This window comes from Nothobranchius furzeri, chromosome 7 (assembly GCF_043380555.1).
Source record: "Nothobranchius furzeri strain GRZ-AD chromosome 7, NfurGRZ-RIMD1, whole genome shotgun sequence".
Lineage (NCBI taxonomy): Eukaryota > Metazoa > Chordata > Actinopteri > Cyprinodontiformes > Nothobranchiidae > Nothobranchius > Nothobranchius furzeri.
In genome coordinates this window covers 53,806,160-53,817,229 of record NC_091747.1, presented here as the reverse complement: position 1 = coordinate 53,817,229, position 11,070 = coordinate 53,806,160, and the positions used below count along the sequence as shown (strand labels likewise).

Here is an 11,070-nt window from a genome sequence, read left to right as displayed (position 1 = left end):
CTCTCTCTCTCTCTCTCTCTCTCTCTCTCTCTCTCTCTCTCTCTCTCTCTCTCTCTCTCTCTCTCTCTCTCTCTCTCTCTCTCTCTCTCTCTCTCTCTCTCTCTCTCTCTCACTTTCATTCCTTTCTTATCTCTTGGTATAAATACTCTGTGACCAGATGTTCGGGGCATTTTGCATTGTGCATTGTGCCACAGTTATAACTGTTTGACTTGACTGTTCATTGTCTCCTTTTTCTCGTTGGCTACAGGAAATGGGTTATTGATAAACATATTGATAAAATCCATGACATTATTTGGCCCTTCGAGCCGGGGTCCCGTCACCTCACGGCGCCAAGGACTGAAGCCGGAGAAATGTCGACAACCTAAATCTCCTCCAGCGCTGAGTTTTGCTGGGGGGTCGGTGAGGTCTTGACGTCGCTAGGAGGAATGCGGATCCACGAACTCAAGCCCTGGAGTGGAGAGATTTGGTGAGACCAGTTTGTTTCTTGTCGTTTTGTCTTGTGGTACAGAGAGAAAATCCTAGGTGACCAGGGGTTAAATTGGTTGGTTCGCTGGAAGGGACATGTAGAACAGATTCCTGAAGTCCATGCTTTCGTTCTTTTTTAAACACAGAAACAGTTTTGTTTACCTGTTTGTAGCTACGGTTTCGCCGACAGCTGCCGGCTTCTTCAGGCTGACGCTGATGGTGGCGCGTCACTTCCTTCTCCGTTTATCTGCGGGCAGCAGAGGACGTTGTCGCCCTCTACTGCCCGCTCTCCCCTCTCTGACGATGCAGTCCCATGCGTGGTCCAGCGTGTAAACTCCGTCGTCCCTGTTCATGGTCCCACATCCACGTCTCCTTATCTCTATTGCTTCTTTGATCCATCTTTTGTATTTTTGTTGTTCGGTGGTTATGATCCGTGTGCTGTCCCAGTCCATTATATGGTTTTCTCTTGAGCAATGTTCTGTTACGGCTGAAAGTACAATAAAAAAGTCAGCCGTAACAGAACATTGCTCAAGAGAAAACCATATAATGGACTGGGACAGCACACGGATCATAACCACCGAACAACAAAAATACAAAAGATGGATCAAAGAAGCAATAGAGATAAGGAGACGTGGATGTGGGACCATGAACAGGGACGACGGAGTTTACACGCTGGACCACGCATGGGACTGCATCGTCGGAGAGGGGAGAGCGGGCAGTAGAGGGCGACAACGTCCTCTGCTGCCCGCAGATAAACGGAGAAGGAAGTGACGCGCCACCATCAGCGTCAGCCTGAAGAAGCCGGCAGCTGTCGGCGAAACCGTAGCTACAAACAGGTAAACAAAACTGTTTCTGTGTTTAAAAAAGAACGAAAGCATGGATTTACAAAGACACAGCAAGAACACACCTAAGAGATTCCTGAAGTGCTGTTTAGGTACGGTTACATTAATGCACTAGAGCGAGGGAGAGAAACATAAACAGATTCCAGGAATGCTGTATTGGCTTGGTTTTTTGGGCGTTTTTGCCTAAATATAAACGCAACCCTGGTGTGATAAAGTAATGGACCGGTGTGATAACTAAGAGGTAAAATTGGTTTTTGGGTGTTTTGACCTGAAATATAAACAAAACTTTGTTTTGGCCTGGCCTTTGGGCGTTTTGCCTTAAACAGAAACGCAACTCTAGTTATCGCGGTGTGATAACTGAGAGGTTAAATTGGTTTTTGGACATTTCTTCTTGAATAGAAACGCAACTCTTGTCATCGATTTTTGTTGTTTGTTTGTCTTAGATGTTGTTAACCGTTGTTGAATGAATGAGAGTGTGCCTGGACTTGCCTTATCCTTGTAGACAGAAGGATATCGCAACTCATTCTACACCTGTCTCACATGTAGGTGGTCAGACTTTTAAACAGATTGGCGGACACGCCGTAAATCGAGTCCCGCTATGGTTAGATACACAGTTGAAGGGCGGATTCGTGAGCCTAAATCTGACCTCATACAGAAGAAAAGATGGTGTAACATTTAAAAATGGGAAATAAAATGTATGTTTATTAATTCTTGATCATTGATTCAATCAACTGAATGTAATATATATTGCTCTATGCCTCTTTGCATGTCCACTTATTCAGACACACCCACACAAGCCAGACACTCACTCTTTCTCTCTTTCTCTCTTCTCTCTCTCTCTCTCTCTCTCTCTCTCTCTCTCTCTCTCTCTCTCTCTCTCTCTCTCTCTCTCTCTCTCTCTTTCATTCCTTTCTTATCTCTTGGTATAAGTAAACTCTGTGACCAGTTGTTCGGGGCATTTTGCCTCGTGCATTGTGCCACAGTTATAACTGCACTGAAAAAAGTGTTTCTTTGAAAAAACTTGAAAAAACCATGTCAACTGGTAACACACAGTTGAATCAAGTTTGTTCAAAGTGAACTATAAAGTTTGATTAAAGTAAGATTTTCATTTAGATTTCTTTAAAATTTTAAGCTCATTAAAATTATCCCAACTCCTTTGGTCCAACTTAAAAATGACAAGTTAATTGAAATTACCAAACTACCTTGGTGTAACTTAAAAATTTCAAGTTCATTGAAATTATCCTAACTCCTTTGTCCAACTTAAAAATTTTAAGTTTATTGAAATTATCTTAACTCCTTTGGTCCAATTTATAAATTTCAAGTTAATTGAAATTACCCAACTACTTCGGTCCAACTTAAAAATTCACAAAAAATCAACTCTATATATATTAAAAAAACTCTTTGAAAGAACTTGAAGAAACCATGTCAACTGGTAACACACAATCTAATTAAGTTTGTTCAAAATGAAATACAAGGTGTGACTAAAGTTAGAATTTCATTCTGATTACATTGAAATTTGAAGCTCATTTTAACTACTTGGTCTAACTTGACTAAATCAACTCTATTTTCTACTACATTGTTTTTACTTTACAGTGTAAAACTACAAATTAAACAATGTGCGCTTGTTCCTACATAAAATTTTGCCTTCTAACTTTGTAAAAATAAGTACAAAATACATGAAATGTTATAGAAAATACAATACGCAAAATGTAACAAAATTTAATACAAATGCTCTCACAGTTTAACAACACAATGACTTCACATAGTGAATTGCATATAACATCAAAAAGCCAGACATTAAAACTGAATTGTAAACATTTTGGGGAATACCATTGAAGGAAGATAAATGTAATAGCTCGTTATTTTCAGCTGGCTCTGAACAAATCTAACACAGTACAAAAATGACTGAACAATACCTATATCACAAGGAAATTCCAGTGCCTGAGGGTGTACTGCAACTCTCAGTTCTGTCTTTGCTTCAATACACCTGAATAAAATGGCTGAAAAACCTCAGTATGCAGTTCAGGAATCCATAGCCCTGTTAATGACCAGATTATTTGATTCAGGTGTGTTGAAGCAGAGACACAATTAAACGTTGCCGTATACTGGCACTCGAAAACTAGAATTGCTAAACACGGGTTTAAAAAGTCAGCTGATGTACCATCAATGGTGCCCTTTTAATTTGAACCATAGGCAAAACTCATTTCACTGAAACCTACATGCAATCCAAAATCCATGGCTGAACCAGAATCAAAACCAAGATGCAGCAAAAGAACAAATCTAAACTGAAGTGCATATAAAAAACAGAGTAGATGACACTTGGCTTTAAAGGGATTTTCCAATCCTAAGTAAAACTTTGGTAAATGAGAAAAAAAAACATTCTGTAACAGCCCAGTTTTTCTCCTGTTTTAGCAGCAGTCTATTTGCTTCGTTTTAGCCCAAAAACAATATAAATTAATTTTAACAAAAGCATTTCATTCCCCTTTACCTTTATTGTTTTATGCTCAACTAAAGTAAACTGTCTGTTGCCAGATCAGGAGAATGACTGGACTGGTTACAGAATGTTTTTTCCCCTCACTTATCTAAGTATTACTTAGAATTGGAAAATCCTAGAAATTCTATTTTCAAATTACTTCACCGTCAGTGAACAATCAAGGCTTAGATTATAGTTTCTGCACCATGCTGGGAAAAAAGACAGCTACAAACAACATACCTGTGCTACAGGTACATTTTGGAAAAGGAAATGGCAAAAACTGATCTTGTGGTTGCAAACCACCAATATTAATTCATATTTAGCAGTTTCACATACAGGTTCTGCACCTTTGGAGACATCTTTTGAGGTTCCAGCTCCATTATAATTTTCTGCAACACCTCAAATGTAAAGCGAAGGACCTTTGGATAAGCCAGATTAAGAATGTAGATCAAACCTAACAGGAGTGCACATGCTGTTCCAACTGAGGACAGTCTATCAAGAACCTCTACTCCTTCGATTACAATCCCAATGTCCTCAGGAGGCCCTTGAAGTTCATCTCCCTCGGACCGGATGACATACACAGCCATCGTGACGTCTTCCAGGTCTTTTTGCATCTCTGCTCTGTGACTGTCCTGCAAAACAACACAAAAGTCTGTCAGCTGGCACATTTAGCTTATCATGGCTGGAATCGTCCCTGTACCGAATTTTATTTTTATATTAATCCTTCAACAAAATTTCAATGGATATTTCCTTAGACCAGGGATTCCCAAAGTGTGGTGCGCGCACCCCGTGTAATGGCTGCGGAGCTCAGAGAAGTCTGTCATATGTCACCATTAGCGTAGCCAGAAACTCATTTGTGGGTGGGCCTAAGAAAAAGTAAGTGGGCACAATAAATGTAATTGAAAACAAGTATATTTTTGCGCGTGTGTGTGTCCTCCACATGTGCCCTAGCTTCATAATAACAATGCGCCGAGCTTCAGCACTCTGGCCTGCGCACGCCGATATGTTCCATATTTGATCATTTTTAACGATGTTGGAGGAATCTGAAGGTGAGTCATTCTGGCAGATTGTAATTAACATCCCGTCTCATGCAGGTGTTCTGACATTGTAAACACCGCGGTCAAGTGACCCAGTCACATAACCAACATGGACGAAGTGCCGCTCACCGTTGACATCCCGGTGAATCACACTGTTGAGAAGAAGGGGACTAGCACGGTACCGATACGCACAACGGGACGCAAAAAATCTGCATTTACTGTTGTGCTTGGCTGCCATGCTAATGGACAGAAACTGCCACCTATGGTGATTTTTAAGAGAAAGACTCTGCCTAAAGAGAAATTTCCAGCTGGAGTCATCGTCAAGGCTAACGAAAAGGGCTGGATGGATGAGGACAAAATGAAAGAGTGGCTGAATGAGGTGTATGTGAAGAGACCAGGCGGTTTTTTTCCACACGTCACCGTCCCTGTTGATCTATGACTCCATGCGCGCTCATCTCACGGACGATGTGAAAAAACGGGTAAAGCAAATTAACTCGGAGCTCGCTGTTATTCCAGGAGGCTTGACAAAGGAACTCCAACCGCTGGACATTGGCGTGAACAGGGCGTTCAAAGTAAGGCTACGAGCCTGGATTTGATGATTAATTACTGGTAATAGCGCTCAAATAAAGCACAACCAAACTCATATTTGCTCCCACTGCCTTTTTTAATAAAACACAATTCAAATCACACTATTTTCTTAGGCCTTTTAATAACAAACATATGATTTTGTTCATGTGGAAAGTTTATGTGGTTAAATCTACCAACTAAACACATTCTGAACTTCAACACAGCGCATAAGGGGATGTGAATCTTCCGTTTTGTTTTGCTGTGCCAGGTTGGAGGGAATTAAGGTTATTTAAGTGGTTCAGAGTTTTAAAAAAAAACAGTAGATATGTTTCACAAGGTGCTGCTAGTTATGTTAAATCTTACTTCTGATTTTACTATTTAAAACAATAATAATCAACTTCTTCATGTTTGCTCAGAGATGTACAGAGCTGTTGTCCTTCGGGAGTGCTGCAGGAGGACACACAGGGATATATGGGGGTTGGATGAGGAAAACGAAATAAAGCAAAACTGTTTTGTGATCAGTTTAATTTGACATGAACACGACAAACACGCTTCCTTGACAATCTTTGTGAGTAAAAAAAACGTGTAGAAATAAAAACGAACATGTGATATTAGAGAAATAGCGGGCAAGCGGTGTTGATGCATGATTGCGCATGCGCCGTGAGCAGTTCTGGTACTTTTTGGGTCTCAGCCGCTTGCTGCACCACTTCAACCGTGCAATCGTGAGCTCGCACGGACTTCTGGCGTGTTATTTTGCTCGTCCCTCGTGAGGATATCGCAAAGTTGAAGCGGCGCTGCGAGCAGCTGCGACCCAATAAGTATCAGAACCGCTCACGACGCATGCGCAATCATGCATCAACACTGCTCGCCCGCTATTTCCCTAATAACACACGCTGTTCGTTTTTATTTCTACACGTTTTTTATTCACAAAGATTGTCAAGAAAGCGTGTTTGTCTTGTTCATGTCAAATTAAACTGATCACAAATCACAGATTTACTTTCTTTATTTCGTTTTACTCATCCAACCCCCATAAATCCCTGTGTCCTCCTGCAGCACTCCCGGTGTACGACCGGCTTTAGTAGGAGGGAGACCCGCAATTATCGCTTTGTCACGCGTGTCTCATTGAAAATGAATGGAGGAGAGGCGAAGTTGCCTCCCGAGTGTCGAGCCCATTAGAAGAGCACGAGCCGTCAGCGCACGCAATGAGGAAGTGCACGTGCGCTCTAAACCAGGTCTGAACCAGGACTAGACCAGTAATGGGCTCGACACACAGGAGGCGACAAACGACCGCGATCAGCGAAATTTGTCGCTGTCGCTTTTATTACCTGTCACACGGGAGGCGATCCGCGGCAGCGGCAAAGCCGTCTACGCGTTCTGTTCCATGGCGAAATCGAAACTTCCGTTGTTTTGCTTGGCTGTGTCAGGTTGGAGGGAATTAAGGTTATTTAAGCGGTTCAGAGTTAATAAAGTGGTAGATATGATGTTTCACAAGGTGCTGCTAGAGTTATGTGAAATCTTACTTCTGATTTTAATATATAAACATAATAATAATCAACTTCTCCATCATGTTTGCTCGGAGGTGTACGGAGCATCCTGTCCGCTCATTGGTCAGTGAATGAAACCTCCGTTGATTGGTCCTCGTCCGAGCGACAGCGATGAAAAGTTGAAAATGTTTCAACTTTCTGGGATCGTGTCGCTGGATCGTCCGTGCACGACACGTGCACGAGTGCAAACTTTCACATGCACGTTTTTCGCTTGGTAGGAGAGAGACCCGCGATTATCGCTTTTTCGCACATGTCTCATTGAAAATGAATGGAGGAGAGGCGATGTCGCCTCCCGTGTGTCGAGCCCATAAAGTGAAGCATGCTTTTGGCTGTTATAATTTTCACAATGTCTGGTTTGCACTGATATGTTCCGAGTCCCGAACCCGCACAGATGTTTTACCGGTACGTTTTACCGTGCCCACGCCCGCACCCTATAACCTGGTGCGCCTTTTGTATGTGTTAAATACCAAAAAGACACGTAACTGAAGCTGCGCCTTATGGTCGTGAAACTACGGTATTTTCTTTTAAAAGAACCGCAGTCTGCGCACAAAGTAAAAAAAAAAAAACATCAACCTTTGTTGTTTTCTTCCGTGATATCCCACGCTATCCTCAATGCTGTCCCCCTGTTTACCTGCCTTCCTTCCCCCCGCCTGCTGTCTCCGCCCATGGCCCGATTCCTCAGACAGCAATCTGAACACAACTGGACCGAGACCGGCCGAGTGATGCTGGGCCAAAGTGAGCTGATCTGATCCTTGTGTGAAAGCGCTATGAGGCTGCCACGTCTGGTAATTTTTGGTATTTTAGTAAAACTTAATTTTCTACCAAATATTGTCCTTGTGGTGCCCAAAAGGACAATAGTTCTAAGCTAAACACTTTATACACACAATCATTCAGAACATTTTTATTTACCCGTTTAAAGATTTACTTACCGTGTATTCTTTGATGAAAGCATTTCCATCCTCTCCAAGGAAAGGGACGAGGGCTTTCAGGACACACTCTCTTTTTTTGTTGACGTCTTCGGTCTAGTTTTGAGAGATACAATGTAATAAGAAACAAAGCCAACATTGTGTTTTTCTTTGGTTACTCATCATTGGTCTCCTGAATTTAGTTCACCTGGTCAAAGATTTGTGTCAGCCCAGATATCTTCTCCCTGGTTGATCCTCCTCTTGAGCGAATGGCGGTCATCAATTTGGTGGAGTACTTGTCAAGTTGGGAAAAAAACTTCTGCTCTAGGGGAAGAGCTACAAGCCTCTGGAACTCTGCATTGATCTGCAAGAAAAACATAAAAGCTTTAATATATAAAGCCTCTGTCAACGATTAAATTAAATAACAATGTCTTCTTACCTCGCGTTGATCAAAAAGAGCCGGCCATCGACCCTTAAAATCCTGGATTCTTGGCTCACCGTCCACCACCTCTTGTCGCCTGTATGCAAAAGTGCGTGCCATTTTGTCTGCAATGACCCGGTCATTGTGTCTTATTTTCACTTCAGTCAGAAGTGAAAGTCTTTCCTGTTCAAGGGATTCGGAAGTGTCCCCAGTTGGCAAAGATGGATAAAAGTTAGCTTCTGCCCTTTTAGGCCTTTTTACGTTTCTGCCAGAAGATCCTTCTGTAACTTTGGACTTCATGGAGTTAACAGCTACCTCTGGGCACCCGTGCAGTCTGAGCTGGGTTCTAAGATTTCCCATTTTGTACTTGAGCCTCTGCTTCCATCCGTACCATCCATTTGAGGATCCAGGTTCCTTCAAACACGGATGTTTTTTGATTAAAGCTTCTGCCACTGCAACAAAGTGTTCATCACATGGATAAGCTTTGTACTTGAAGATTTCTTCAGATACTTTGTTCAGAATGTCAGATTTGGTTCTTGTGCTGAGATACACCAATTTGGAGGATGATTTGTATTCAGCATTTCCCCTTTCAAGCACAAGCTCGGTGTCATACGAAAATTGTGGAATAGGAAACACCGCCGGCCACTGCACGCTTCGAAATGACAGTTTTGGAGGAGAAGGGAGTATGTTTGTGTTGTTTGATGCCTGTAAAGAGCAATCAACAGCATCAAAAGTGGCACAAGCTGATGAAACATCATCAGTAAGTGTGATTATGAGTGGAACAACTTCCTGTTGAACCACCTTGATTGTTCCCAAATCCTGCAGTTCAGAGGTTGCGTTTAGATTGAAGAACTCATTTCCAAAATCTTGGTCCATGTATTGCAGGCGAATTTCTGTTGTGATTCCAAAGGTGTTCTTTACGACATTGACAAGTTCTAATAAAGACTGGGGTATACCATTTGGAAGAATCAATTTTTCCACATTGTTTTCGCCCAAGATGACTTTAAGTCTTGCTGCACCCATGGTAATCTGAAAAACAAACAATTGGCATGAGTCTCTACTTCATGTTCTTAAGGACAAAAAAAAAAGTACATGTAAAGCTTAGGGTTAAATACCCCGTTCTGAAATTAGCATCAAAATATCTAAAAACAAATTGGCCGTAAAATGTGATCTGATATTCTAAGCAACAACAATAATCAGTCTGCCTTAAAATACCACACATAGAATTATGTGTTTTCAAACTAAAATAATGCATTAAGTAAACATTCAGAGTGCACGTGGAAAAAGTATGTGAACAATAAATAGTTGAAGCTCCTTTGACAGCAATAACTGTTCAATAATGCTCAATGAGGAGAAGAATCCAAGCATCAGCTAAAGACTGAAAGAAATCAATGGGATGTGCCAACAACCCTTTTAGCACATATTCTTTGGACAAATGGAACCAGAATTGAGTTGTTGAAAGAACTACCCAACACTGCGTGGAGAAAAAGAGGCTCAGTACAGCAACATCCGAAACTCATCCCTACTGAGAAGTATGGTGGTGGGGCATCGTGGTTGAGGCTGCTTTGCTGCGTCAGGGCCTGGGGGGGATTGCTCTCATGGAAGAAAAGATGAATTCCTAAGGTCTGATCTGAACTACAGGAAACATTTGGTTGAACTTCTTACTGCCAAAAGAGGTTCAATCCGCTATTAAATCCAAGGGTTTACAAGCTTTTTCCACCTCCACTGTTAATGTTTACATGGTGTGTTCAATAAAAAAATAAAAACAAAATTATTTTCGTGGTTTTAGTTTCAGCAGACTGTCTATTGTTGGGACTTTGATGAAGATCAGATCACATTTTAGGACCACAACGGGCAGAAATCCATGAAACTCCACAGGGTTCACAAACCTTTTCCTGCAACTGTATATAAAGATTCTTTAACTAGTTAATATGACACAAATATTCCAATTACAAGCATTGCATACACATCATTCTCCTCACCCTTTAAACATGAATGTATCTTTTTAAAGTGACAAGGCGCATTCCTCCAATTCTGTAGTCAACAAGGGGGTATCTGTCAAGCAGTTCTTTAGGCTCCAGAACTTCTACTTCCTTGTTTGGAGAACATTTTAGATCATATGATCTAAAATGTTCAATGTACCACACACTGAGCTTTTTGACAACAAACAGAGGGTTGTTGTGAAGAATGACCATGTGGATAATCTCACAAAACTCTGGTAGTCCTCCCAGCGAGCCATGGACCAGGATCATTCCACATTTGTAAAGAAGTCCATTGTGTGTCACACTTTCAGCAAAGGCAACGGTCTCTACATTTACAGACTTTTGTTTAAGAGCGCTTACAATGTCCTTGTTCAGAATGTCCGTTTGAACGTTGGTGACAGTGGAAACTTCCAATGAAGGTTTCAAAACCTTGCAGGACTGTAGGTGGTGAGCCATCTGTAGCTGGTGTTTTTCTGCAAGCGTGAGCAACACATTTTTGAAGCATCTGACGTTCCTTGCAACTCTCTTAAAAAAGCTGTGCTTTGACTCAAAGCGCATTGTCCAGAGGGCAACAAGTGGTCCATACTGACGTATCAAGTGCGGATAGTGCTCAAGGAAGTGATGCTTGGGCTTAAGTTCACAGTCAGTAAAGACCTCTTGGAATTTGACCCTGTGCTCTGAAATCTTAAAATCAAGATATGCAACGGACTCTTCTGTCTGAACTGGACAAACTATTATTTCAACAATGTCCTTTAAGTCCAAAAGAACTTGCCAAGCTGGCTCCTCACAAGGAACACTTTGCCCTAACAACAAGGGAAGAAATCGAAGCAAACT

The 11,070-nt window shown here is 41.6% G+C and overlaps 1 protein-coding gene across 2 annotated transcripts; it reads right to left on the bottom strand.

The window, feature by feature from the left end:
* Positions 1–3,871: 3,871 nt before the first annotated feature.
* LOC139070619 (uncharacterized) lies at positions 3,872–10,468 on the bottom strand. Of its 2 annotated transcripts, XM_070553212.1 has the most exons (5): positions 10,237–10,468; positions 8,273–9,283; positions 8,042–8,197; positions 7,858–7,950; positions 3,872–4,412 (listed from the first exon to the last, which is right to left on the bottom strand). In XM_070553212.1, exons 2-5 carry the CDS (start codon positions 9,275–9,277, stop codon positions 4,089–4,091), a joined length of 1,578 nt encoding a protein of 525 aa, XP_070409313.1. In that variant the 5' UTR covers positions 9,278–9,283; positions 10,237–10,468; the 3' UTR covers positions 3,872–4,088. The 2 variants fall into 2 exon arrangements, with proteins under 2 accessions (XP_070409313.1, XP_070409314.1); XM_070553213.1 differs by lacking the exon at positions 10,237–10,468 and having other exon boundaries at positions 8,273–9,464.
* Positions 10,469–11,070: the final 602 nt, after the last annotated feature.